This window comes from Rosa rugosa, chromosome 4 (assembly GCF_958449725.1).
Source record: "Rosa rugosa chromosome 4, drRosRugo1.1, whole genome shotgun sequence".
Lineage (NCBI taxonomy): Eukaryota > Viridiplantae > Streptophyta > Magnoliopsida > Rosales > Rosaceae > Rosa > Rosa rugosa.
In genome coordinates, this window is record NC_084823.1 from 43,661,525 (window position 1) to 43,688,690 (window position 27,166).

General features: G+C 37.0%; 4 protein-coding genes across 9 annotated transcripts; 1 reads left to right on the forward strand and 3 right to left on the reverse strand.

The window, feature by feature from the left end:
- The first annotated feature begins 763 nt into the window (after window positions 1-763).
- Window positions 764-5,527, forward strand: LOC133745236 (probable transcriptional regulator SLK2). Of its 5 annotated transcripts, none has more exons than XM_062173280.1 (11): window positions 764-1,367; window positions 1,732-1,876; window positions 2,109-2,650; window positions 2,803-2,934; window positions 3,194-3,245; window positions 3,341-3,555; window positions 3,676-3,744; window positions 3,868-3,968; window positions 4,270-4,363; window positions 4,447-4,516; window positions 4,656-5,527. In XM_062173280.1, the coding sequence occupies exons 2-11, from the start codon at window positions 1,744-1,746 to the stop codon at window positions 5,357-5,359; spliced, it is 2,112 nt and encodes a 703-aa protein (XP_062029264.1). In that variant the 5' UTR covers window positions 764-1,367; window positions 1,732-1,743; the 3' UTR covers window positions 5,360-5,527. The 5 variants fall into 5 exon arrangements, with proteins under 5 accessions (XP_062029264.1, XP_062029262.1, XP_062029265.1 ...); XM_062173278.1 differs by having other exon boundaries at window positions 764-1,149; XM_062173281.1 differs by having other exon boundaries at window positions 764-1,149; window positions 1,753-1,876.
- Window positions 5,528-5,948: 421 nt separating this feature from the next.
- On the reverse strand, window positions 5,949-8,098 carry LOC133746041 (F-box protein PP2-A12-like). The gene is made up of 3 exons (XM_062174197.1): window positions 7,487-8,098; window positions 7,068-7,186; window positions 5,949-6,556 (listed from the first exon to the last, which is right to left on the reverse strand). The coding sequence occupies exons 1-3, from the start codon at window positions 7,805-7,807 to the stop codon at window positions 6,133-6,135; spliced, it is 864 nt and encodes a 287-aa protein (XP_062030181.1). The 5' UTR covers window positions 7,808-8,098; the 3' UTR covers window positions 5,949-6,132.
- Window positions 8,099-21,434: 13,336 nt separating this feature from the next.
- Window positions 21,435-24,123, reverse strand: LOC133742022 (uncharacterized). The gene is made up of 3 exons (XM_062169717.1): window positions 23,985-24,123; window positions 21,771-22,601; window positions 21,435-21,660 (listed from the first exon to the last, which is right to left on the reverse strand). Exons 1-3 carry the CDS (start codon window positions 24,004-24,006, stop codon window positions 21,626-21,628), a joined length of 888 nt encoding a protein of 295 aa, XP_062025701.1. The 5' UTR covers window positions 24,007-24,123; the 3' UTR covers window positions 21,435-21,625.
- A 1,235-nt stretch (window positions 24,124-25,358) lies between these two features.
- Window positions 25,359-27,048, reverse strand: LOC133742449 (secreted RxLR effector protein 161-like). Of its 2 annotated transcripts, none has more exons than XM_062170105.1 (2): window positions 26,251-27,048; window positions 25,359-25,785 (listed from the first exon to the last, which is right to left on the reverse strand). In XM_062170105.1, the coding sequence occupies exons 1-2, from the start codon at window positions 26,995-26,997 to the stop codon at window positions 25,777-25,779; spliced, it is 756 nt and encodes a 251-aa protein (XP_062026089.1). In that variant the 5' UTR covers window positions 26,998-27,048; the 3' UTR covers window positions 25,359-25,776. The 2 variants fall into 2 exon arrangements, with proteins under 2 accessions (XP_062026089.1, XP_062026088.1); XM_062170104.1 differs by having other exon boundaries at window positions 25,359-25,795.
- Window positions 27,049-27,166: the final 118 nt, after the last annotated feature.

Genomic DNA, 27,166 nt, shown 5'->3' on the forward strand with positions numbered 1-27,166 from the left:
GACAAATCTAACAGCTATTGACTCCAAAATTTCAATACTCCAAAATGTTACAGACTGTCGCATAAGGCATTGGTTGTGTGTGCTTTTTGGTGTTATTGAGCTGCAAGTTAGTGCTTTTTGACAAGAGGAAAAGCACTCGAAAAAGTCGGTTTCTTTATCTGATCAGAAAAATAAAGGAACATGACGTTGTGGTCTTCATCTGGTCTCATAATCACCATATGATGGATACTCTCCTTTTCAAATCTCCTACACATTTGGGTGCCTTTGTCATATTGTCAAAAGACTAATTCCTATATAGTGATTATTTGGCAATATGATTCATGAGTGTCAGATATGAATCATGAGTCATAAATGTAGTGGCGGGCATGGTTTGATTTAAACCCACCGGAACCACACCATACAGTTTAGTTGATGCTGGTTTTTATGATTTGAGTAGTGGAACCAGAGTTTTCTTGCTGATTTAAACTATGTTGATTTTACTTGTTACAATGCACACTGCAAGGCAAAGTTTTAGAATTTATGTATATATTTTCACATTCTACTTTCACGACCAGAAAAAAAAAGAGTTGGACTTTAATGCTTTAATTTCCCAAAAGAGGTTCATTCATCCATGAAACCCTATTCATTGAATTTAACAAGCAAAAAGAAAAAGAGATTAGCAAAAATTAAATGAAAAAGTGGTGAGCAGGTAAAGGTTATAAATAAGGAAGAAGAGAAAATCCCAAAGGGCCCAATTGCATTTGCAGGAGAATAAAGCCGAAGAAGACAAGAAGGTTCATAGGCTTCTGCAAAATCTCCTCGGAGAAGTAACTAAAAGTACTCTTGTCCTACTAAGTCTACCACTCTCCAAACTGCCCCACCGGCGCGTCCGGTCAACAAGTAACCGGTTCAGCCGGTCACCACTCTCGGGGACCCTCACACTCTACCAAAGGCAATGGACTCTCTCTGCCACTTCCCGCTATATTGCACACACTAAAACCTCTGCTACTGCTTCACCGCCATGGCTGTTCCACAATGTTGTATTGTTGTTGCTTTCTAAAACCCTGAATGGTTTCTGGGGTTACCCAAAATCACAGTCTCTGTTAGTATTTTTGCTACAAACATTTGGCCTTTTTGGGTTTTTGGGCTTGGTTTTTGTGGCTGGATTGGGTGAGAAAACTAGACCCACCATTCTGGGTTTGTTTGCTTTTGCATTGTGTTTTATGGGGTTTGGTTGTTTTACCAAGAAGGCTGATCTGTTTGGTTTATGTAAAAGGGTTCTGAAAGAACATAAAAGTAGAAATCTTGATTCTGAGACTGTTTGCTGAGAAAGGTTCAGGCTTTGTTTAGTTTCTGAGAAGAATTGGCCGAAAGAAACAGTTTTAGACGTGGGTTTTTGCTTTTTAAGCTTCTTCTGCTTTGTTTCTTGAGTTTTGGTTACCGGGGGGGGGGGGGGGGGGGCGGGGTTAATGTTGTTCTTTTCCCTTTGTTTTTCTTTGGAGAAAAGTTTTAGTTTTCTTGGCTATTGTTTATGTATGTGTGAGAAAGCTTGAAAAATCTATGCTTTTGGCTTTTTGGGCAAGTGGGTAGTTCAGAAGCTTGAAATTGTATAACTTTCTCTAGCTTTGGTGTGAATTAGACGGTTGAAATTCCATAATGTGTTTAAGTTTGTGCTTCTATCTCATAATTCAGTGTTTGAGGCTAATAACTTTTTTTTGTTTCTGCTTGTTTTGAATTGTATGGTGTTCTTAGATTACAACCTCCATGATGCAGAATGCACTGAAAGAGTATCTGAATTCTAAGATGACAGGAAACTTTGCGCAGTCTGACAACTTATTGCAACATGACGCGCAGTATCAGGCTCTTGTAGCTTCTCTCTTGAATGGGAACTTGGCAGGTACTATTTTTAAGGAAGCAAAGTTGAATATGGGTATGGTATCTGGCAACATTGATATAACTGTTTTATGTGTTAAACAACATGAGAAACTAGAGAATAATATTTTAAATTTCGGGCAATTTCTCGTACATGATTACATGTTATATGTACCGGTGCAGCTTTCATCACCAATTTGTTTGAACCATCTGTGGCTTTATTGTGTATAATTCGGGCTCAAACTCTTCAATTGTAGATGGTTCTTCCAAATTTCAGCAGACCTCACATTTGGATCAAAATCGCTCCCAGACACATAAAAGGAAGCAAGAAGAGCAATGTGTTTTCACTGCTAGTCCTCAGCTAGCATTGAAGGACCACAATCCACTTCTTAATGGTGTACAACAGGAACCTATTTCCATATGGCGAAAGCATAAGAAAGCTAGACTGGATGTCAATCAAGAGGCTGTGAACGAGCATGTATTCCAGAAGATGCTGCAGAGTGAGAACTCTGCTGAATCGGAAAGAGATCAAATACGTGCATTTTTTCAGCATAATGTGATACCAAATCAAGATCAGCAAGCTATTTTGAATGCTGCTCCACAGTTGGGAATTGATAGAGAAAAGCAGCTGCAATGGATGAGGCACCCAGTTCCACAACAGGAGATGGTGCATCAAGCAACTGCAATGCACGCAGTTCCCCAACAGGAGAAGGTGCATCAAGCAACTGCAATGCACCAGCCTGGTGTTTGTTCACATCGGCTAATGCAGTACCTGTATCATACTCGAACTCGGCCAAATGTTAGTTGCTTGCTTAACTGATAACATAACATTGCTATTTGTTTATGAATTTGAACAGTAGCTCGCTTTCATATTTGTCATCAATGCTTGCTCTTTATTTTTCAACATATATAGCTGTGATGTGACCCGTCTCTTTATTTCCTCTATTGTAGGACAATAGCTTGGCCTATTGGAGGCAATTTGTGGCAGAGTTTTATGACCCCTGTGCCAAAAGAAGGTGGTGTTTGTCCTGCTATGATAAAGTTGGAGACCATGCCCTTGGTATTTCCCCCGATGCAGCTATGGTCAGTTTTTATTTTGTGCTACATATTTCCATTTTACCAGTAAAGACAATTTGTCCTCATTGCATCTCACACCCGTACTTTCTTTTTCTTTCACCATATGAGTTTATCTTTTTTTGCAACCTATGGCTGTATAAATTTGTCACATCTTTTGATTTGACTGCACCAGACTATTCTCCATTCCCTTTTCCTCATAGATTGTAGATTGCTTGTTCTTTGCTTCAATTTATTTATTTATTTAGTTTTGCGGATGTTTTGTCAGGTATCATCATGGCCGTGTGGCATATGTAATTGTCAATCAGGGCGGGGATTCGGTAAACAATGTCCATTCTTAATTACTAATTGTGTTTTCTGAATATCTGGATTTTTCATAACTCATGTTTTATATTGGTCCTTTACCACTTGGCAGAGGTGAGTTTTGAAGTGCTTCCAAGGCTAAGTAAAGTAACATTTGAGGGTGGTGTGGTTGATGAACTCTTGTTCCTGGATTTGCCTCGTGAGAGTAGATTTTCTTCAGGATTATTGATGCTAGAATGTGGAAGAGCAGTTCAGAAAAGTGTCTATGAACGGCTTCAAGTTGTTCATGAAGGTCGACTTCGTATAATTTTCTCTCCTAATTTGAAGGTGAGCCCACTGTGTATAAAGTTGGTGCTTTATTGTTATTTATAGCTCATTTTTATCTTATTTATTGCTTGTCTGTTTAGTTCTTATACTATGGTGCTATAAATGCCAATGGTTTTTCAGATATTGTCCTGGGAATTTTGTACACGCTCTCATGAAATTTTTCTTCGTCGAACTTCTGTTGCACCTCAGGTACCAGTTCTCCTCAGTGTTCTAATTTTTTGTAGTTTTTAAAGTTATACAATCCTATTTGGCTACTCCTTCCCTGGGAGACTTACTTGTGAGTTTGAGTCTTCAATTATGTTTTATTTGTAGGTTTCTGAGTTGGGTAGTGCTGTACGGTATTATCAGTGCTCTATTGATGATAGAGAATCTAATGGACTTTCATCCCAAGATGTACAAGCTAGTTGCAATAAGTAAGAACTAATGGTCTCTCTTCTTCTGGTCAAACAGATGATTGTTTCCCTCAAGTTTTGGTTGTATGAATTGGCATATTTTGTACTTGCACTTGGTGGTGAATATGTGCTTGCCAATTTTTTTTATTTTTTTATTTTTTTCTCTTCACGTTGTTGCTACATGCTGGTTCAAGCTTTTCTAGGAACCTCATGTTTGGGGTTAGCTGAAGCAGTTATAGTTATTATTAAAAACTCTTTTTTCCAGTAAGAAGGTCATCACGATAGGTAACATAAGTTTAATTCTTTATTTATATTACTGTAGGATCCTGGAAGCAGGAGGACAAATTGAAAAAGCTTTGAATCTACATGAGGTCGATTATTTGGGATTTTCTAAGAAAAACACTCGGTTCTTGCAGGTACATCTAAACTTCATATTTCTTTTTACCTCAGCTAAAATTAGTGTTCCAAGTGTTTACAGGTTCTCATGCATTGTTAACAGATAGCTGATGTTGTTGATAGTATGAAAGATCTAATGACTTTATGTCATAATAAGGGCACTAGCCCAATTGGTACGTAGCAACTCCTATTTTTGTTCATGGGGCATCTCCTGTATTCTAGTTTCAGTTTAGTCCTTGGTTTTCCATGCATGGTGGTTGTGTCACTTTGAAGAAGCCTAATTGAGGTGATTGCTTAAATGTTTATCTGTAGAGAGCCTGAAGAGTTATTGCAGAGGAACTCCCACCAAGCTCCAAAAAAAGAAAATAAGAGGAAAGGGTCAAAAAGAGAGTGCTGAAGGTCTGCCGAAAGACGCGAATAAGTTGATGGCTACATCTTGTGGTCAAATAAAAAGTAATGCAAATCAAAGCTGCTCATCTATCAATACTGAAGGTTTCTCAAATGTGCCAGAATATAACCCCGTTGCGAGCAGAGATAGCAAGTGGCAAACTAGTTTAAACCGGTACACTTCACCATTTGAGGGTCCTAAGACCTCAAATTCAGGACTGTATAAGAATTCAGTGGGAAATGGCTTTTTAAATTCAAATTCCTCTATGCAGCAGGATGCTATGCATAACTTAATACAGGAATTTATGAACAGCCGAGCAGTGAATAGGCATGACAGGGACGAAGTCATCTGGGGAAGTGGGAAAAGTTCAGCCGTAGACATGCCGTCAGGAGTTTGGGGACGCCCAGCAGCTGCAGCTGCCCTAGGAAATGTTTTGGGCAGTATGCCAGTAAGGACCCGTCAATCGCACTCGAATGCTGCCTTTACTAGGAACTTGTCTGAAGTCGGTGGCAGTTTTCATGGAAAGGTTTTATTACCGGAATCAGGCTTCAGTACATCTAATGGTTATCATGATCACAATAAGTTTCATGGCAATGATAGTAACCTGAACTATGGTTGGAAGGCCTGACCAGTTGGGTGGGTCGTGTAAAGTTTGTACAGATCTTTCAGGTGCAGGTTTTATCTTTTTGCTACTATTCCCTGATGTGGATACTAAACAGTGGCTTTTGGGTTCTCTAGATCAGGATCAATTCCAACCAGATGTAATGACTTTGACAACCCATTTGCAATATATATATCTAATATTCTAATTACATTAGGTTATCTTTCTAGATCCTTATGCTTGGGTTGTTTCTACATTCTGCAGTTGATTATTTCCTTCTTTTTATTGCATATCATGGTTGACTGAGTAGGATTAGGACTGGGTTTAGGAATGGCTTGCTTTTTACCTGAATGACTTGGAACATACTTGATTACGGACCAACGAGCTGTGGGCGAGTTGCAAACTTGCAGCTCACTATATTACTGAATATATGAACAAATAAAATTTGGCAATAAATGAATAAATTAGTTGGAAAATTGTGCTAAAAACTGGTCAGAGCTGTTACATTTGACGGGAATTTGCAAGCTGCTTGCATTTCTCTGACATTCATTTCAACACTAGAGCAAAATTGCAAACTTGCAATAAGAAAAGTCTCATACAGATTGTGGAGACAAGCTTACAAAATCTTAATAGTCATCAAATAAACCAATTAACACTTAAACAAAGAGATACATGGATGTACACATTTCTTCGCTTACATACTGAGGGTTCAAAAGAAGCACTCACTAAATTTGCTTCCTTTTGAAGATAGACTATCTCTATATGATACAGAACTTCCTATCCGCAAGGCAAAGCGCAAACTAAAACTGCTTCAACCTTTCTCTAAATTCACTAGGGTATATAACTACAGAGTCTAAACAGAGACCGCCTTTGGTGTGTGTACAATCAATCTGGGTCATCGAGAGTTTAATCTTTGTTACTGCATTTGGGTTTTCCACAACAAAGTCCCCAGCATGGTAGTGATTCCATTTCCCAGGTTCAGTTAAAAAGCACTCGGATGAGGCAGACTGACCTTCTGAAGTCCATAGTTGGAACCTCACTGGTTTTCTGTCCCAGCCATGGACATGCTCAGTGTTGCAAACACGGCGACCAAACCTCTTCTGAGAAGAGCGTCCCAGCTGCAGCCTAAAATACAAGCTGTATTTCCCGGCTGGAAATGGGAACTCGACCTCCCCATCTACCTCAAACCACCATATTTGCTGAAGATATGCAACAGTTCTAAATCTGTAATCAAGCAAAAAAATCCACTTAGTCCCAAGAATAGTTTAAGTGCAAAGATAATAGACAAAGCATCTTGTTCCAGTGAGGGAACCTCAATCAGAAAACTAGAAGCACACATATGACCCAACAACCAGGGGACTTGAGACATCACAGCCACAAGTAAGCGATCCACAACCTTTCCGTTTATTTCACATGATCACGTTCAGATGCATTCTATTAGTGATGAGCACCAAATTGAGCACCAGAAGGCAAAAACATAATCACAACAGACATCATGCTTGTATTTACATCATTTGGGTTTCTTCCTGTAGTTGATTTTAGACACATTGAATAATGGTAATCCACTTGGAACCTCGAAAGATCACTGAAAAATGACAATATAAAAAGAAACCTACTGCGGCAAATTTGAGCAAGCAAATCGGACGCAACACTTGGACGTTCATCAGCAATCTATAACATACAAATTTTCCCAAATTCACTGGAATTTCGTTAAATAAAACCAATATAATCTCACCTAGATTCTTCGGTAGGAATATGATTCCAATATCTTCGATCATCGATTCCAGTAATTGCTAATCCCTTTGACGAAATGGACAAGCAAGCAGATCCTGTGCGCTTATCCAGCCAAACCGTCTGCACCCAACACGAGAAGAATTTCAAACACCACACGAAAGCCACATGACAGAACAATCCAGAGTCTCAACTAGTCACATGTTGTTTGATAACCAAATCAATATCAAACAGTTGAACCTCACACCAAAAAGCACCAAATATCTAAATTTGAGATCAAAAATATCTACAACATGAAAATATCTTAACTTTGAATACCAAGTAACTGTTGTTCCTTCCAAAAAAAATCCCAGAAACCAATCAAACCCAGATCACAAATCAATCCAAAGACTCAAACAATCTAAACAAAAGATGAACACACACCTTGGCTCCCCCATCAAACGGGTTAGGCCTACAAAGCCTCTCATACACATCTCTTTTCCCCAAATTTCCCAACCCATCACCAAACACTTTGTTCACAATAATCTGATAATTACTAGGCAATTTCGACTCCCATATAAAATCGGCCCAGGAAGCCCCACGAAAAGCCCGATTCATCTTGGCCAGCTTGCAAATCTCCGGCGGGTCCAAGTACCTCATAATCTCCGCCGCACAGCTCTCCGGCAAATCCCCAAGACCCGACTTTGATTGCAGAGGCAAAGACCCAACTGGGTCCACCTTAAAGAACGAGAAGCCACCACCCATAGTCACAAACGGAGCAATCTTTTTCTTTTCTTTTGGGTAAAACAGAGCAATCTTTTGATTCAAAGAAACAGAGAAGAAGAAGGAGATAGATTTAGATTTAGATTTAGATTTAGGAAAATCCAACAAGGATAGAGCTTTTATATGTGGAGAGATGGGTGTGGTATGTGAGAGAGAGATTTGGTTTGGGTAAATTGGGTGGTTTGTTTCTCTGGAAAAAGAGGGAGAGAGGAAGACAGCGGTGTCTGATGTGGAGGCAAACCAGAGGAGGAAGAAAGATCATCATATTCTATTACAACATGTTTTAGTCCCTTTCTTTCAATTAAAATAGCTGTGGACTTGTGGTTGGTCGGAAAGGAACCCAATCCCTGGTTTTGGAATCTTCCGACTTTGGACCCCCCAGTCGGATTTTTTTGGTACTACATTCAGCTACATCGCTCGATTTTAAAATTAAGACATAAATCGCATAATCTTAAGACTATTCAAGCGATCAATATTGATGTGAGCATAAATTTTTTATTTAATTATTTAAAATAAATTGATCATTTCATCTTAATTTGTATCTAAAAATATTATTCGATTACGTTTCTTAACGAAATTCTTACTTTTCTCATTTCTACTACATTAAACTACATCAGTCGATTTTAGAGTTAAGGCATAAATCGCATAATCTTACGGCTATTAAAGCGTTCAACACTGATGTAAGCACGAATATTTTATTCAATTATTTAAAATAAATTGATCATTACATCTTAGTTCATATCTAAAAAATTCTTACATTATTCGATTACTTTTCTTAACGAAATAGACAAAGTCTCTAATCTAAACTATCCACGCCACAGCAGTTATCGATTGTTAGTTTTTTTTTTCTTTTGAGAATCACCTATTGTCAGTTATTTGATATGATTTGTAATTGAATTTCCTAATTTAGTTACCAATCTAGATCAATTAGGTAGGGTAAATCCAATTCGATATAATCGGATCTGCAATTAGATTGGATATGGTAACGAACTACGAACTATCTTTTTTTTTTTTTTTAACAAAGTCTGCAATTATGTATGTTTTTACAGAAAAACAAAAACTTAAGAATAATCCAAATTGATTGTGACCTATAAATTAAAAGTTTAATAATTGAAGGAAAGAAAAAGTTTTCTAGGGTTTTGAGGGAAAGTATGTCGTTGACACCCAATTTTGGGTTCAATGGCGTAGTCATAAATCTCATTTATGAGGGTCAAATTTAATCAACTAACATATTAGTCTCATTTGATTAACTGCACTTAACATAAGAAGAAAAATTGAAATTATGGTATTAATAATGAAAAAAAAATTCCAAAAATATGTATTCATTGGATTGGGCGTATTAACGTAGTGTTTTAATTTGCATTCCTTTCCAAACGTTTTAGGATAATTAATACTAATTATGACTAAAATATTGAATATTTGGTAATTAATACTAATTATGAATTTAGAAAACAAATTTGAGGAGGGTCAATTGAACAATTCTTAGGTTCACCCCTGGGTGAGCAAGCATATTCACCCCTATTATCGATTAACTCACTTTTATGTAATAAATTTATAATCCAACGGTCCATATCTTAAATTAGCATTTAAAGATCATCTCTGTAAAAAATCAATTGAATCGGAAATCGTTTAATTATCTAATTGAATCAAATAAATGGACGGTTCTAACAACACTTACTGCTATTATGATGAACCGTCCATGTATTTCATATAAATGAATAATTAAAATGTCTTCAATTTGATTGATTTTTTTACAGAACTAATCTTTGTATTACATTATACAACTTGAATGGTTGGATTAGAAAATTAAAAAGTTATTATGCGTTAATCATAAGAGAGGGTGAATATGCTGCTTCACCCCAAGGGGTGAACCTGAGAATTGTTCGGGTCAATTGATCTTCTCGCCCTATGCTAGCTACGCCCATGTTGGGTTTGGACTTTGGACCAACAACAAAGATCTACTATAGCAAATTCACTGGTGTCTAACATCAAGGTTATCCCTGTGTTTGGTGTTCACAACAAGTTGGACTTAAGGCCTTGTCCAATTAGAAGTACCCGGTTGAGATTTTGATTCTTTAAATGTCCGGATCTTAATATATGATGAAAATGAAGAAAGTCAGGGTTGTCTTTAAAATAGTGGAAATTATTCTATACATTGATGGTGCAAATAACTCAACACTTATAAGATGATCTCAACTCTTGATATTTATAATTAATATTTTTATTAATAACCTAAGAGTGTATTTAATATAATCTACCTATCCATTTATGTCATTGCAAGTGCACGTCTGTGCATTGAATACTCCTCTTTAAAATAGGATTGAGGACGACGTTTTAAAACCCACCGTTGTGTTGATTTATGGTGCCTGTGCTAGAATTTGAGGATGATAGTTCCGATATGGCGCTAGCTAGCTAGGATCCTTGTCCCCAGTTGTCAAACTGGGATTCGCCGACTGCATTGGACGATTATTCGATGATATATATATATATATATATATATATATATATATATATATATATATATCCTCCATGTGTGCCATTATTTGCTTCAGGAGGTTTTCTGGCTGATGGAGGCAGCTGGTGGTTTAGTCTTTAGATTTGTGTAGGATAATAAGTCATTACGTACGTGTAAGTTATTATCTCCCGCTAAACAAAAATAAACAAACAAACAAGGTCAAAAAAGGATTCAAATCTAGTACCCTAGTAAATTGACCAAATGTATCTTTGCCAAGACGTACTTTTGACTTTCTTATTGTGCTTCTTTTCCATGCAATCCTTGCTTTCCTCAATAGCATCGATCACTAGATGAAAAAAAACTCGAGATTTTGCAAGTTTGCAACTAGTCAACTAATCTCTTGTTCATCAATCGACGCATAGAAAAGGTCGGCTTAACTATCCTTCATCTATATAAATCAAAATTTGAAAAAAAAAAATTAATAATATTGAGTTGTGAGTAATGCTCCCCGTGGCAGATATAGAAATGGAAAGAACCATCTATACTTATCGATCTTTCTATTTTTGTATCGGATTCAAATAAAACGAGTGGTTGGGGGTCAAAGCATTCACATGAAATGAAACATACGTGGACTAATCATCCAAAAAAGAAAAAACGTGGACTAATCATCCAAAAGAATAAAGAATTTAGAAAATACATGGACCAATGAAAATGTTCACATTGAGAAAAAAAAGCACATCCAAACTCGACGTGGATATGAGTCAGCTTCTTGAGGTGGATTAGCCGTCCATGGAGCTTTTCTCGTCACCATTCTCATATGGTCTGGGACTCGAGAAGGGTTCTTTCAATGGGATAAGGATCGATTTTAAGGGAGAATATGGATGCAATTTATGAAAGGCAAGGCAAGCGAGTAGGACCCTACTTTTTAAAACTATTATGTTTAATTAGATTCATATTTAGTTTATTCTAAAAAAAAAAAAAAAAAATTCATATTTAGTTTGTAATCAACTAATTAATCATTAGTTGGTAGCTTGGGAAAGTTGCAATTCAAATTTCAATATTGGAAGGTTATCGAATTACTGCAACAATTGAAATGACACAAAGATGTCTTAAGTCTTATGAAAAATTCTATTCTACTATAAAGTAATGAAATTTCAAATATGTGAATTCTTAAATAAGTGTTTCCTACATATTATACTAATTTCACGTCTATGGACTTCAATACTCTAATATCATATAGAAGTGAAAGCAATACAATGATCGGGTTATAACAAAATATAGTAGGTTAGAATCTTATTATTCTTACAATAATACGTATAAATTCAATATATATATTTTCGACGGCGTTTCAAAGAGGACGTCCGCACTTTCGCTAAAGTGCGGACGTCGACGCTGCAGCTTTGCTTAGGCCGCGACGGAGCAGCGCCGCTTGCTGGACGGAGGCCAGGGGTCGGACGGACTAGTCTGCAGACGGGTGGAGTCGCCGACGACGAGGTTGTAGCGCTGTCCAGAAACTTGCAGTTGCAGGTCAGGTCGCTGCCGAGAAACCTGCAACCTCGATCACTGCCTAATCTCCGGCCTCCATCGGGCAAGCCCCGAGCTGCCGTCGCCGCCTGAAATGCCGCAGAACCGTCGACTTTCGCACTATAGCGAAGTGCGGACGTCCGCTTCAGAACCCGCCTGTATATATTTTTATGAGATAGCTACAAAAGATTGTTGATTAGATGGATAATCGCTAAATGGGTGGTTGCTTAATAAGAATACTTTCCATTGTTTGTCTTAAACTATGCCAACAAATAATCAACTTATACAAGTTGTATGGCTGCTACGTACGCCTTTCTATCAACTTAGAAAAGTTGACTGATCCAGTGGGTGACTCCCATTTAGGTAAGAATCCAAGCTATAGCCAGCTTGCTTCTCCTTTACACGTAATGCATGTAGCTAACAACGTACAGAACAGATAATTGTGCATGATTAAACACAGGTGAATATATAGTAATATATATATATATATATATATATATATATATATATATATATATATATATGGAAAACATTACCCGATAAATGGCTCACTCCGAAGTTTTGTGCATTTAGTTTATAAAATTTCAAAATGATACATGACGTTCTAAACCTGACTCAAAATTGGTACATGCCGTTATATGCTCCATTAATTTGTGTGCTTTTTGTCAAATTTGTAAAGGCAGATCCATCTCTTCAAGGATTGATTAAAAAAATGGGAGAATATCACAAATGGTCACTCAATTTTTACATGTTCGACACCTTGGTCGCTCACTTTTAAATATACTACTTTAGTCACTCAAGTTTAACTCTGTTATTCACTTAATTGATAAATATGAATTGGAATGATTGGGAGAAATGATTAAAGTGAGACAAAATGCCCCTTCGGTGATTAAAGTGATTGACAGAATAGTAGTTTAGTGACTAAAGTGTCGAATGAGTCATAGTTGAGTGACCATTTATGAAATTATCCATAAAATAATAATAATAATATAATAAAAACAAAACAAAACAAAACACAAAAACAAAAAAACATAAGAATGAAGAAATTATCTTAGAAATTGCTCGGACCTTATCAACAACGGCGACTATAGCTCCACCCTCATCCTCCTTCTCCAAACCCTCTCTAAAAGCCACCACCTTTGTCACCACAACCACCACTGCTCCTCCAGCACTAGCACCTCTAATTCCCCGAATTTCCCCCGAGCAGCCCAGAAAAAGCGTTGATGTCCTCGTGGAGGCCTTGGAGCACTAGGGCGTCACCATTGTCTTCGCCTACCCCCGGCAGCGCATCGATGGAAATCCACCAGGCCCTCACGCGCTCTACCACCATCTGCAACGTCCTACACCGCCACGAGCGGGGAGGAGTCTTAACCACCGAGGGTGTTTTCAAAGTTCTCTAAATTGGGTTATCATAACTGGGGATTGAAATCCATGAAAGAAGAACCATGGGTGCTACCGTGCTGGCAGAGGAAAAAGAACAGTTTTTACTTTTAGTGTTGCAGGTTGGTCGTGGACTCGTGGTCATGGCTGTGGTCGTGAGAGAGAGAGAGAGTGTGGAAAACTCAAAATACCTTTTGAAAAATGAATAATTGCATAAGGTTAAATGTGTTATTGATGTCATATACTAAAAGTGTGTCAGATTTTGAAAGTCATGTATCAATTTGAATTCTTTGAAACTTAATGTACAAAATTTATGAGTGGACCATTTGTCGTGTACTGTTGTTAAAATTTTTATTTATACGCTAAATTTTTTTTTTCTCACCCTCTCAAATTTGCTGATGGGAGCTTTGTAGGATTTAGTGAGTTACATAATAAATTTTTCATCATTGATCGCAATACTAGAGTTAAGCCAAAATCATCACAGAAACTTCACATGTACCTTAAAACTAAACTTGAAGTTTAACTTCTAAATCAAACAGCAACTCCAACAATTTCAAGGAACAAATCATGGAAAAATATCTTTTAAGATGCAACTTAGACCCTAGAAAGTCTAAGGAGCAATATTTTGGACATTATAACGGGCCTCATTTTTTAATTTTTTTTTGGAAGAGGCCATTAAAATAGTTACTGTCGCCATCGACCACTTACGAATTGTAGATAACCGTTGATAAATAAGTTAATTTTTAAAGTAAATTACTTCAACAATTGTTTATGCATGCAAAAGTATACTGTATTTATTTAAAGTAGATTAATATATAGTGTTTTTTTTTTTTTTTGTTCAATCACACGGTATCCTGACTATCCTCAAAGGTTTCCTAGGCCCAGAGACTAATCCGTGCTCAGGGGATCTTGTCAAAACGCTTCGTCCCCCCAGACCACCAAGAATACAGAGCCGGCTTAGAGCAAGTGCAACATGAGCGACAGAACAAGGCCCCCAAATTTTGGGGCCCTACTTCAAGTTCTAAGAAGCTTTAACACATATAGAGAAGGGCCTCAACGCATAATCTTGTAATGTTGCTTCTTTTAATGAAATTTTTGTAACAAGCTTTAGTCTGAGTTTTTCTTTTCAAGAAGTGAAAAAGTAATATAAGTTAAAAGATTTTTTTAATCTAAAAAATAATTTTTTATAATATTTTCTCTATATAACAAAAAATTTCAATGGCATATTCATACACGACCGCAAAACGAGGGCCTCACTTTTTAATTTTGCACAGGGCCTCGAAAACTTTTGAGACGGCTCTGCAAGAATATATTGGGATTTAATCCCAATAACCGTCGGCGAGATTCGAACCCGGGTATGGGAGTTCCACACCTGGAGGCTCTTACCAACTCGACCAAGAATATAGTGTTTTGGTTAGCATTAGAATGATTAAAAGTTAGATCCCGATATATGTTTTGGTGTAAATATTTGATAGAGTTTTGGGGCTTGTCCCTCACTTAACCGAAACAAATTAAAAATATCATTATCAATTTCACAATGGACTAGAGATATATGATTGAGTAATGATCACCAAACGTTTTTTGAAAATTGACCAGAGATATTTTGAAGATATTTTAAAGAGGATTGATCCAAACATATATATGCATGATTCAAATCAAATGAAAGTGCGTTTCTTGTTCTATATTTGTGGTGAAAAGAGGAATGAGATATTCTTCTTTCTCTTTGTCCCCAACTATAAATCTGAAAGACAGAAGTCAGCACTGCTTTCCCATCAAAGACCGGCACACTACAGCTCTGTGATCAAAAGAATATCTATATTAGGTATTCTATGCTTTCTATTGACGTTGAAGTAACCCTAGCAACCACATCAAACCCGTGTTTCAGGTTCATTTACTGCTGATGATGTACAAGTAGTACGAGGGTTTTGAAGTTTGAACAGAAGAAGAAAGAGAGAGACAAGGACGTCGTGAACAAATTATCACCGTAAATACTGAAATTTAGGTTTTGATATTGACATTAGCGGCCAGTTTTAGGGCTAAGGTGGACCATATGCAGCTAATTAATTGTCCCCTTTTGCAATTTGCATCGAAAGATTGAAGTATTATAATTAACCTGGGCAGTGCCATACAGTAGTGTCTAGCTAAGCTCTTGTCCGCAGAAGAATTTTGTACGGCTCTTGCTTGCTGGTGAATTGTGATCGACTACAGTTTTAGTTTCTTTCAGATCTTCCAAAATGCATGTCGTTATCAAATTCCTCTAAGCTATTTGTTTAGTTTTTATTTTTCCTCTGTACCATTGATGTGTCGACTATCACTGAAATAAAAGAACGATATTTAAGCATCAAGTTGTTGCTGAATCTTACCTCAATTCAGTTTACTCATGTCTGGTGAGAAGTGAACTTCGTTGCTGACACTTTGGTGAATCTTGATCATCAAGTTGGTGTTGGCAGTTGGGCTCATGCTCTTCCTCTGGCCGCTCAAAATGCTTTTGTTTTTTATTCTCTTAACTTAGGTTGTTTTAGGGGTTTCTCTTTGTAATTCTCTCTTCTTCAATCGAAAAAAAAAAAAACGATATTTAGGCATTATATTATACAATTTAATCAATTTATGGTATAGTGAGCATCGGGTGTGAAACATATCAGACTTCGATAGTTTATGGTCGATATTGCCAGTCATATTGGTACATTTTTTTTTAATATTTTTGTTAAGTCTAAAGAAGCATGTATGGATATCCGAGTTTCTAATGAGGATCACTAAAATGAGGATTACATGAAGACTTTCTTGTGAGACCCATTTTTCTATCACATTTCCGCAAATCAACTATTAGATGTTTAGATCATTTAGATATTCGTGATTTATCATTTATAAACATGGAACGGTTCAGGTTGAACAGATTTGGCTCGTCCATTGATTTGATCTAGTTCGGTACCTTAACGATTAGCAATTTAGAAGAAAATTTTCTAAAGTAATATACTCATGCATATATAAACATTTAATGGTTGATTTACGATAATATAATTGAAAAATGGGTCTCCCAAACCGTTAATTAGAAAATCTTCCTGAAATCCTCATATTAATAATAGTCGTCATTATGAGGCAAAATTTATACATGGATGATTTGCAGTTATCATTTTGGGTAGTAAAATACTTCATTGAAAAAGTGTTCATGTGCGTGCTCTGTGTTCGATTTTAATAAAAAACATAGATGAATGTGACGCCGAAGATGTATTATATGGACACCTAAAACATGTTATGGGCCTTGTTTAGAAAATCTTAATTTGCTGTGATGTTTTACTTTGTGCTGACCGATTGATGATGGGCCTAGTTTCTTTGTATGCATTTGTGGATCCGCTGCTACCCTAGATTGCTCTATAAAATCATTGTTGTCATTTGGGCCTAATGTTTGGGTCTGGTGCATCTATCTGATCTGCTGTCGCGTCGTGCCTATTAAATTACCAGGATATATACCCCTCAACTTCTGTCAACTGTGATCTGTAAATTAAGGACTGCACACTTTCAAATTTTACTGGGGGAGGAGAGTCAAGGTGTACCGGACTATTAAGAGCGGCGGTGGTGGGTGGAGTTGGCTCACATCGATTCAAGACCTTTATACGTACTTTTTATAGTCGTTCGCCCGAACTATAATTTACTAATTTACTCTACACCAAACCCAGAAGTACATTAATTTACTAATTTACTCTACACCAAACCCAGAAGTACATTTTGCCTCCAATCGGAAACTTAAATTAAAAGCTACGGTGCCATTTGCAGCAACCACAGTCTCAAAAATTAATTCCACCTAGCTGTCTCGTACGTACTCGATTGTCGTCTTGAACTTCTGGCACGACAAAAACCAGAGTCTCCAAGGGTCATCTAAGAGTGAAAGTAGGCATAGCAATATCACAGCAATGCCGGATTGGGTGGTGAAGTGGCGCGTAGGATTTCTGGGGAGGGAATGGAACGTAGTAGATATAGGTTCTGCGGTTGTGCTTTTGAGTTTGCATTGTCTTGCTCTTTTAGCCCCATTTCATTTCACCTGGGGTTCGTTCTGGTTAGCCATGGGACTCTATGTTGTCACTGTAAGCGGAAAAATAAACTACACATGAAGTTGCACAAATAATAAACACAAGATGAAGATCATATATATAGCATAGCATAGCAAGACAATAGCAGAATCGGTTATGAACATGAATTATACCAGCAGTGGTGGAGAAGGCCATCGATCTTGCAACAAGGTCTTCTGTGATCCTCTCAACTTATAAGCTACTATCTATGGGGCTAGAACTGTATGCTTGCGTTTTTGGAGAGGTCACAGGGACCTTGTATTTATATTGTACAGAACAATGAATACCTGCCCATAACAGGTTACTTAATATCATTATTACTGTATCTAACAAAATATATCCGATATATTCTTGCTTGGTTACCAAGCCATTTAGATTCCCAATCGTAAATATTAGATTCACAAATAAATACGAATATCATGGAATATGTTTTCTCATATTATCTCAGATTACTTTCTCTTTAGGTAACAATAGTTATTACACTTGATATGCATTCATTAGATGTTCATATCAAGTCTTACAATCTCCCACTTGAACATCTAGTGAATCCATGTAATAAGAATATTGCTCAGCATAGACATAGTAATCAACTAAAGTGTGCACAGAGATAAAATGAGTACCTTAATCTAACCAAATCTCTGTCAATGTACAACCATGTTGAAGAACCACAGAAAGGATTCAAAATTGTAAAAATTGATCCCTCTGCAATTACACAACCCCATGATCATGCATCACATGAGACACTAGAATTATCACTTAATATGTACAGTGCCAATGAATGTGAATTTTAACTCTTGATGCATCTGTACATGGTCCTCTTAATGGTTCAATGTGCAAGAACCTCAACACTCAGTCAATGATTATAACTGATCATAATGTGTTATCAAAATTTTGATCCATAATAACTAATTGCTGAATGTATACATATATGGTAAGAGTTAGAAACGGATCAAAACATAATTCAAAACAAAATGCTGCAGCAAAACAATATATATATAACTTAAAACCATGGATAAACTAAATTTTATTGACTTGTAAAATTCAAATGTCAAATACAACTTGATAAGTTCATAAGTTCTTAAGAAAAAACTCAATCAAAATGCAAAACTGAAACATAAATCAGAAAACTTAAAATCAGCTCAATCAAAACAGAACTCCCACTGAATTTGGCAATACTCCCACTAGACTTCAGTATCCAAAGTAGGCAGAATGCCAATACTTCGTGCGTGAGTTTGGAAAGCTGCAACAGCTAAGGGTTTTGTGAATGGATCAGCCAACTGGTTCTGGGTACTAATCTTCACAATATCAAGCTCCTTATGCTTCACCCTTTCTCTAACACTATAATATTTCAAGTCAATATGCTTAGAGTTGGTTGATCTTTTATTGTTCTTGGTAAAGTAAACTACAGCTGAGTTGTCACAGTGTACTTTCAATGGTTTAGAAATAATTGAATTCACCAACTTGGTCTGCTGCAAGAAATTCTTCAGCCACAAGCCTTGACATGTTGCTTCATAAATGGCAATGTACTCTGCCATCATAGTGGAGGTTGCAGTCTGCGTTTGCTTTACACTCTTCCACGCTATGGCCCCTCCAGCAAGCATGAAAACAAAGCCGGAAGTTGACTTTCCAGAATCAGAATACTGTCCAGCAAAGTCTGCATCCGAAAAACCTTCAACTTCAAGCTCATTTACTCTTCGGTAAACCAAGCTATAACTCTTAGTTCTCTGTAAGTACCTTAAGATTTTCTTCCCAGCTATCCAGTGTTCATGTCCTGGATTGGATTGAAACCTAGCTAACATACTTACTGCGAAAGCCAAATCAGGTCTAGTACAGACCTGAGCATACATCAAGCTCCCCACAAGCCTAGAATATGGTTTGCTCTTCATGTCTTCTTTCTCAATATCATTTTTGGGGCATTGACTCTTGTTCAGTTTATCACCCTTAGACATAGGCACTTGTCCTGGAGAACAATTATGCATTTCAAATCTCTTCAATATCTTTGAAATGTAATTCTGCTGGGATAGTCCTAGCAAGTGCTTGGTTCTATCTCTAGTGATTTCTATTCCCAAAACATAGGAAGCCTCTCCCAAGTCTTTCATATCAAAATTACTTGAAAGGAAAGACTTGGTCTCCTGCAGCAGCCCCTTATCAGTGCTTGCCAATAAAATATCATCCACATAAAGCACAAGAAAAATAAAATTCCTGCCACTGATTTTCATATACACACATTCATCAACCAAATTTTCTACGAAACCAAAAGAACACACAACTGCATCAAATTTAAGGTACCATTGTCGTGAGGCTTGTTTCAACCCATAAATTGATTTATTAAGTCTGCAAACTAAGTGTTCAGTTCCAGGCTCAATAAAACCTTCAGGTTGTCTCATGTAGATCTCCTCATCCAAGTCTCCATTCAAGAAGGCAGTCTTTACATCCATTTGGTGCAATTCCATGTCGAAATGTGCCACTAAGGCCATAATAATTCTGAAAGCATCCTTAGTGGAAACAAGTGAAAAAGTCTCATTAAAATCTATTCCTTCTTGTTGTGTAAAGCCTTTGGCTACTAGCCTAGCCTTATATCTCTCAATGGAGCCATCTGCACATCTCTTGGTTTTGTAAACCCATTTACAGCCGATTGCTCTATGGTTCTTAACAGGTTCTACTAATTCCCAAACTTGGTTATCATGCATCGACTTAATTTTAGCTTCCATTGCATCTTCCCACTTCATATTCTGATCACTTTCAACAGCTTGCTTGTAAGTTAAAGGGTCATTATCATCACAAAAATCAAAATCTGCCTCCTGCAGGTACACTTCATATTCTGCACTATTAATTGTTGGTCTTCTAACCCTTGTTGATCTTCTTAAAACCTGGTTATCAGTAGCAAGCTCGTTTTGAGCTTCTCCTGCAACTACATATTCATTTTGTCCCTCCCCCACAACACCAACTTGAGGTTCTACTTCAATTTCTATTGGATTTGGCAGTTCAACATTTTGAGCTGGTTGTTGAACTTGTTGCACAACTTCAAGTTGAGGTTGCAGAACAGGTTCAGCAGTGATATTGAAGTCAAGTGGTGTGCTTGACATTTCAGTTTCATCGTCAGGCAATTCTTGAAACTCAAGCTCAAGGTCTTCGAAAGCATGGGAATGGTTTATTTCATCAAGGAAAATAGCTCTATTTGTCTCGATGATTCTAGTACTGTGATTAGGACAATAAAATCTGTAACCAAAGGATCTTTCTGGATAACCAATAAAATAGGCTGAAACTGTTTTTGGATCTAGTTTTCCAATATGAGGGTTATAAGGTCTAGCTTCAGCTCTGCATCCCCAAACATGAATATGATTCACACTAGGCTTTTTATTCTTCCACAGTTCATATGGGGTCATGGTGACAGCTTTGCTTGGAGTTCTATTTATCAAATAATTGGCAGTTTTTAATGCTTCACCCCAAAGAAATCTAGGCAATCCCGAGGTACACATCATACTCCTAACCATGTTAAGAAGAGATCTATTTCTTCTCTCTGAAATACCATTAGATTCTGGTGTTCCGGGTGTAGTGTATTGGGCTTGGATTCCATGTTTTTCTAAATACAGTGCAAAAGGCCCCTTTTGTTGTCCTGCCTCAGTGTACCTACCATAATATTCTCCCCCTCTATCTGATCTAACTGATTTAATCTCTTTCCCCAATTCCTTTTTTGCTTCAGCTCTAAAAATGATGAATTTCTCTAAAGCTTGAGATTTTTCAGACAACAAGAAAACATGGCAGAATCTGGTGAAATCATCGATAAAGGTAATGAAATATCTGTTCCCACAGATAGTGGTGTTGGCAAAGGGTCCACAAATATCAGTGTGGATCAATTGCAATGGTTCAGTGTTTCTATTTGAAGTTTTATTCCTGGATTTAGTGAATTTCCCCTTGACACATTCTATGCAGGTATCAAAATCTGACCAATCAAGCTTAGACAACAGGTTTTCTTTTTCCATTCTCTGCAATCTCTCTTTGGAAATATGAGCAAGCCTTCTATGCCATAAAAATGCAGAATTTTCACTAAACTTTCTTTTCTTACTCAAGTCTGATTCACCATTTTCAATCAACAACACATCTTTAGGCAGAGAGCAATCAAGCAACCAATAATCATTAATGAAAGGAGCAAAGGCAAGAGATTTCGAACCAAAGGAAACTTTTATTCCTGATAAGTCGATGAAAAAAGTACATCTTTTCTTGACTAAACACGAAACTGAAATAAGATTCCTCTTCATAGAAGGGATATAAAAAACATTCTCTAAATCAAAAATGGCTCCAGAGCCTAATACTAGCCTAACTGTCCCTATAGCTTTAACTGCTACTCCAATTCCATTTCCCACAGAGATGTTGACTTCATTTTTCCTTGGTGCCCTCCTTGTTATGAAGCCCTGCAAATTGTTTGCAATATGTATGGGTGAGCCTGTGTCAAGAAACCAGGAACTAGGGGAAAAATTTACTAAATTTACTTCAATAGAAAACACTGAAAACCAAGACTTACCCTTTTTCACCAGCCAATCCTTAAAACCCTTACAGTTCTTTTTAATGTGCCCTTCCTTCTTGCAGAAAAAACACTTAAATGTCCCAGGTTTCTTGCCCTTATTGACGCCCTTCTTAGGACCAAGTTGATATGGCTTAGTCCCGCTTGTGCCCTCACCAGAATTTGCAGCACTAGACGCTACAGCTTTGCCCTTACCCTTCCATTTCTGCTTGTTAACTAGATTCACAGACACAGTCCCATGGCTCTTAATTAGCTCTTCTTCCTGCACACAAATTGCTATAAGCCCATTCAAGTCCCATTTTTCCTTCTGTGAAAAGTATGCAGTCTTCAGTGGGCCAAAACTAGGAGGAAGACGGATCAGGGCCAAGTGAACAATGAAGGCATCAGGGAACACAATCTCCAGTTCACCAAGTCTAGTGGTTATGTGAATAATTTTCATTATATGCTCCCTAACACTCTCTGAGGTGTCAAACTTCATGCCTAAAAGCTGATCTAGTAAGGCTGAAATCTCTGCTTTCTCATTCTCCTTAAACTTCAGGCCAATAGCAGTCATAAATCCCAAGGCCGTATCAGGTTCAGCGACACCACCCCTCACCACAGGTGACATGGTTTGTTTCATAATTAGTTTGGCCATTCTATTGGTCCTATGCCACTCCCTGTGTTTCACAATTATCGCCTCAGTACTAGTCTCATTCAAAACAGGTTGAGGCTCCCTAAAACACACATCAAGTCCTTGGAGGCCAAGATAAAGCTCAATACGCTCTTTCCATGTTTTAAAATTTGAGCCATTAAGAGGCTCAATGTTGTGCAGAGAATAGCCAGAATTCATAGCTGAAAACAAAGAAAAGAAAAAAGAAAATTTCAGTTTTCTGGTCAAGACTTTAAAGGCTCTGTTTGAAAAACGACTTGAATGCAAAATTTATAGCCAATCCACAGAAAATTCAAACAAGCAAACGAGTGAAAAATTTCACACAGAAAACAGAAAAGATCCCCAAAATGCACATTCAATTGAAAGGCTTTACCTGTTGGCACAAAGACAATTCAACATACTATTTTTCTTAATTGTAAAGCTGAAAAATTAGAAGCTAAAATATCCCTGAACTTTCAACACATATTAGCAAGAAGAAAAGATCAGTTCACCAAATATAGTTTCTAAAATTTCATATTACACTGTTTTAATTTCAAGAACATAAAAGTCTAAACCTTCTGTTGAAGATACAATTATATTCTAAAAATCAAAGACACAAGTTGCAAGTCTATAACTGAATGGTTCTCAAAATAATCAAATGGCAGATTGATGCTACAACATATACCATAAAACTATTCTGAAAACTTAGAACTTGGCATTGTAAAGATTGAACCTTACGATCAGTTTGTTATCAAATTACAAATTAACAAGATATTGAACACTTAAGGGAGACAATCTTGTCAAAAGGTAATTCAATCATAACAACATACATACATAATTAAAAACACAAAACCCATCGCTCAATCACAAGACAATTTCAACAATACAATCAAGAATTCATGATCAAGCAAAACAAAACTTAAATTCCATCCGGTCACCATCTACACTAGCCTAGATGCACGCCGGGAATGCTTCTAAGGTTCTCATTCAACATCAGAATTATGCATATATGTAAAATTCCAAGTTTTGAAACGAAAGCTTACGGGGACGCTCCTGCGCTGCAAAGGAGGGTTAATTGAAACAAATACACATTCATAGAATCAAATCAAGGCATACCCGTAGCGAAACTTGAAGGAATTTTCAATCAGAAGCATCAAATTCTCAAAAATTGAAATTTTCTCTCACAAAACCTAAAACCCCAAAACTGAAACTGGAAGAGGAGATACAGTTCTTAGACAAACGGTGTTTTTGGGAGTACTGTACGTGCACTTGTGCACTTGGGCTATAAAATAGGCCAGAATATATTGGTTTGTGAGTAGACTTGAATACAGAATAAAAGGAGCAAGCCATAAAAGGTTTTAGGCCTGTTCCGTTTTTTTTTTTTTGAAACTTTTGCAACACAAAACCAAATATTGCAAAAAGCCTAATCCGGTTTATTATCATGCAACTAAGGCTCTGATACCAATTGTAAGCGGAAAAATAAACTACACATGAAGTTGCACAAATAATAAACACAAGATGAAGATCATATATATAGCATAGCATAGCAAGACAATAACAGAATCGGTTATGAACATGAATTATACCAGCAGTGGTGGAGAAGGCCATCGATCTTGCAACAAGGTCTTCTGTGATCCTCTCAACTTATAAGCTACTATCTATGGGGCTAGAACTGTATGCTTGCGTTTTTGGAGAGGTCACAGGGACCTTGTATTTATATTGTATAGAACAATGAATACATGCCCATAACAGGTTACTTAATATCATTATTACTGTATCTAACAAAATATATCCGATATATTCTTGCTTGGTTACCAAGCCATTTAGATTCCCAATCGTAAATATTAGATTCACAAATAAATACGAATATCATGGAATAGGTTTTCTCATATTATCTCAGATTACTTTCTCTTTAGGTAACAATAGTTATTACACTTGATATGCATTCATTAGATGTTCATATCAAGTCTTACAGTCACAGGTGTTGGCATAACCCTATCTTATCATAGAAACCTTGCGCACAGGCGGAGTTTCAAGCTTCCCGCGTGGCTTGAGTACTCATTTGCTTATTGCGGCGTTCTATCACTTGTGGTAATTAGTTAGTCTGGAAGTTAATACATCCGTAAAGTAACTATGAGTTTTGTGATTATATATGTTTACGTACCCGTATATAATATGTGCATTTTGGTTTGCAGGGAAGTCCACTTGATTGGGTGAGCACACATAGAACTCATCACCAATCTACGGATACGTGGAGAGATCCCCATAGCCCCATCAAGGGATTCTGGACTAGTCACATTGGTTGGGTATTAGATTACCGTTCTCGCTTTGGGAGTGTAAATCTCTCTCTCTCTCTCTCAAATATCTTGGACAATAGTGTTTTGACTGTTTTCATGGATAGTGACTAACAGGGAAAACTAGCATGTTCAGTTACCATAGTTCTCTATAATCCGGTGAGATAAGAAGTATCAAGTTTGATTTAACTGTTATCCGGTAATATAGATCCTAATATGACAAATAAGGGGTTTCTTGGTAGGCTATTGACAAGGGAAACAATATAATATTGCTTCAAAGTACTATGTTTTATTCAGTCTAAATCATGTGTACTCACTACTTTATTATCAAGTTTAATGTCCAGTAAATTATACAATGGCTTGTGGAAGTGATGCAAAATAAGCAATACTTTGATGAACATTTTTTTGCATTTGATATTTAACAGTATGATGGGAGACTAAAGAACGTTGGAGATATGAAAAGACAACCCTACTATAAGTTTCTTCATTATGTAAATCAACTTATAACAGTATATGTGTATATGCATTCTTGTACTCGAACTTAAGAACACAAACATACCTGGAGCTGCAGCCATGGTGGAAGATGACAAAGTTGGTCTTCCTGATTTGATGCACTTGGTTACTTCTCTTCTGAGCTATCCTTGATGAGAATTCTCTAATGGGCAGAGCAATGTAATCTCAGATGCAGGTAATGATAGCTAGAGCAGGGACCAAGTGGTTCCTTATATAGGCCAACGAGTCTAGGTACCTTCCCATAAAGGTTTCCTATACCGATTAGCAATAGGAACAACATTCCTGATTCACGTACACAACCTAATGCAGTGAGGTATGATCAATTATGTATGTTGTTCCCTCAATAAACTGAGAATCCTAATTGAAATATCAATGACGAGTCCAATTGCTTGTTCTGCCTCAAGAGTAGCAAGTTGCTTGTTCTTTAAGTTGACATTGATAAGTCCAAATAATCTTACAGTCTCCCACTTGGACTATCAATGTTTAACACAGCAAGAATGCCACTTAAACCAGATATAGCAACCATGAAGTGCGCGCTGGACTAGCCATGGATTTCAACTTGTTCCTGAACTCAGTCAATCTGCAATTGACTTTAACAGACAATGAGAAAACAGATACTTAACTAAGTACCAGCACCTCAACATCATGTTGAAGCAATCACAGACCACAGGAGTTAAATTTGTGTACATGAAATTGTGCTTAAACAAATGAAAACATATATATTAGCACACATAAGGTCCTTATGCAGGATTCAAAATAGAATCGTTCAAAATTTGCTTACTAATATAAACCTGCAAGTTCATGTCCTATATTATCACGCATTAAGCTGCAACCAATAGTCTAAATCTTGAAAATTTTCAAGTCAATAATATATGCTGAAGGAATGATAAAAGAACTCAAGGAAAATAATAAACTTCTAGAAATAATTTTATTGCATCAAACAATTCTCAGCTTAATCAAAACATGCTTATAAAATGAAAGTTTTCAGCTCCCACTAAACTACTGAATCAAGGCTCTCCAAAATTCCCATGTTTTTGACATGTACCTGAAAAGATGCTACTGCAATGGCCTTTGTGAGCGGGTCTGCAAGTTGAGCAAGAGTACCGATCTTAATTATTTCTATCTCATGGTTTCTCACATTTTCTCTAACTGCATAATACTTCACATCTATATTTCTTGAAGCTGTTGACCTTCTGTTGTTCTTAGCAAAGAACACTGCAGCTGCATTATCGCAGTAGATTTTCAAAGGTCTCTCAACTGAATCCACTACCTTGATTTCATTCAAGAAATTTCTAAGCCATAAGGCTTGTCCAGTGGCATCATGAATGGCTACATATTCAGCCTGCATAGTTGAAGTAGCTGTTAGAGATTGCTTTACACTTCTCCATGAGACTGCACCACCTGCCAACATATAAATGTATCCTGAAGTAGATTTTAGATCATCAATGCAACCCTTATAGTCAGAATCTGTGTAACCAATTACTTCCAGTTCCTGATCTTCAACCCTTCTATATACTAGCATATAATTTTTAGTCTTTTGCAAATATCTAAGCACCTTTTTACCTGCAACCCAATGTTCATTCCCTGGATTGGACTGATATCTTGACAACACACCAACTGAAAATGCAATATCAGGCCTAGTACACACTTGAGCGTACATGAGACTCCCAACCAACCTTGCATAGGGTCTCTTATCCATCTCTTTCTTTTCCAATGAATTCTTAGGACATTGTCCAGAATGCAGCTTGTCTCCTTTTGACATAGGTGACTCACCTTCCTTACAGGTTTCCATTGCAAACCTCTTAAGTACCCTGTCAATGTAGCTTCTTTGAGATAATCCCAATGTTTTCTTTTCTCTGTCCCTCTTAATCTCTATACCAAGTACAAAAGCTGCCTCTCCCATATCCTTCATATCAAAATTTTTCAACAGAAAATTCTTGGTTTCTCTCAGCAAGTTTAAG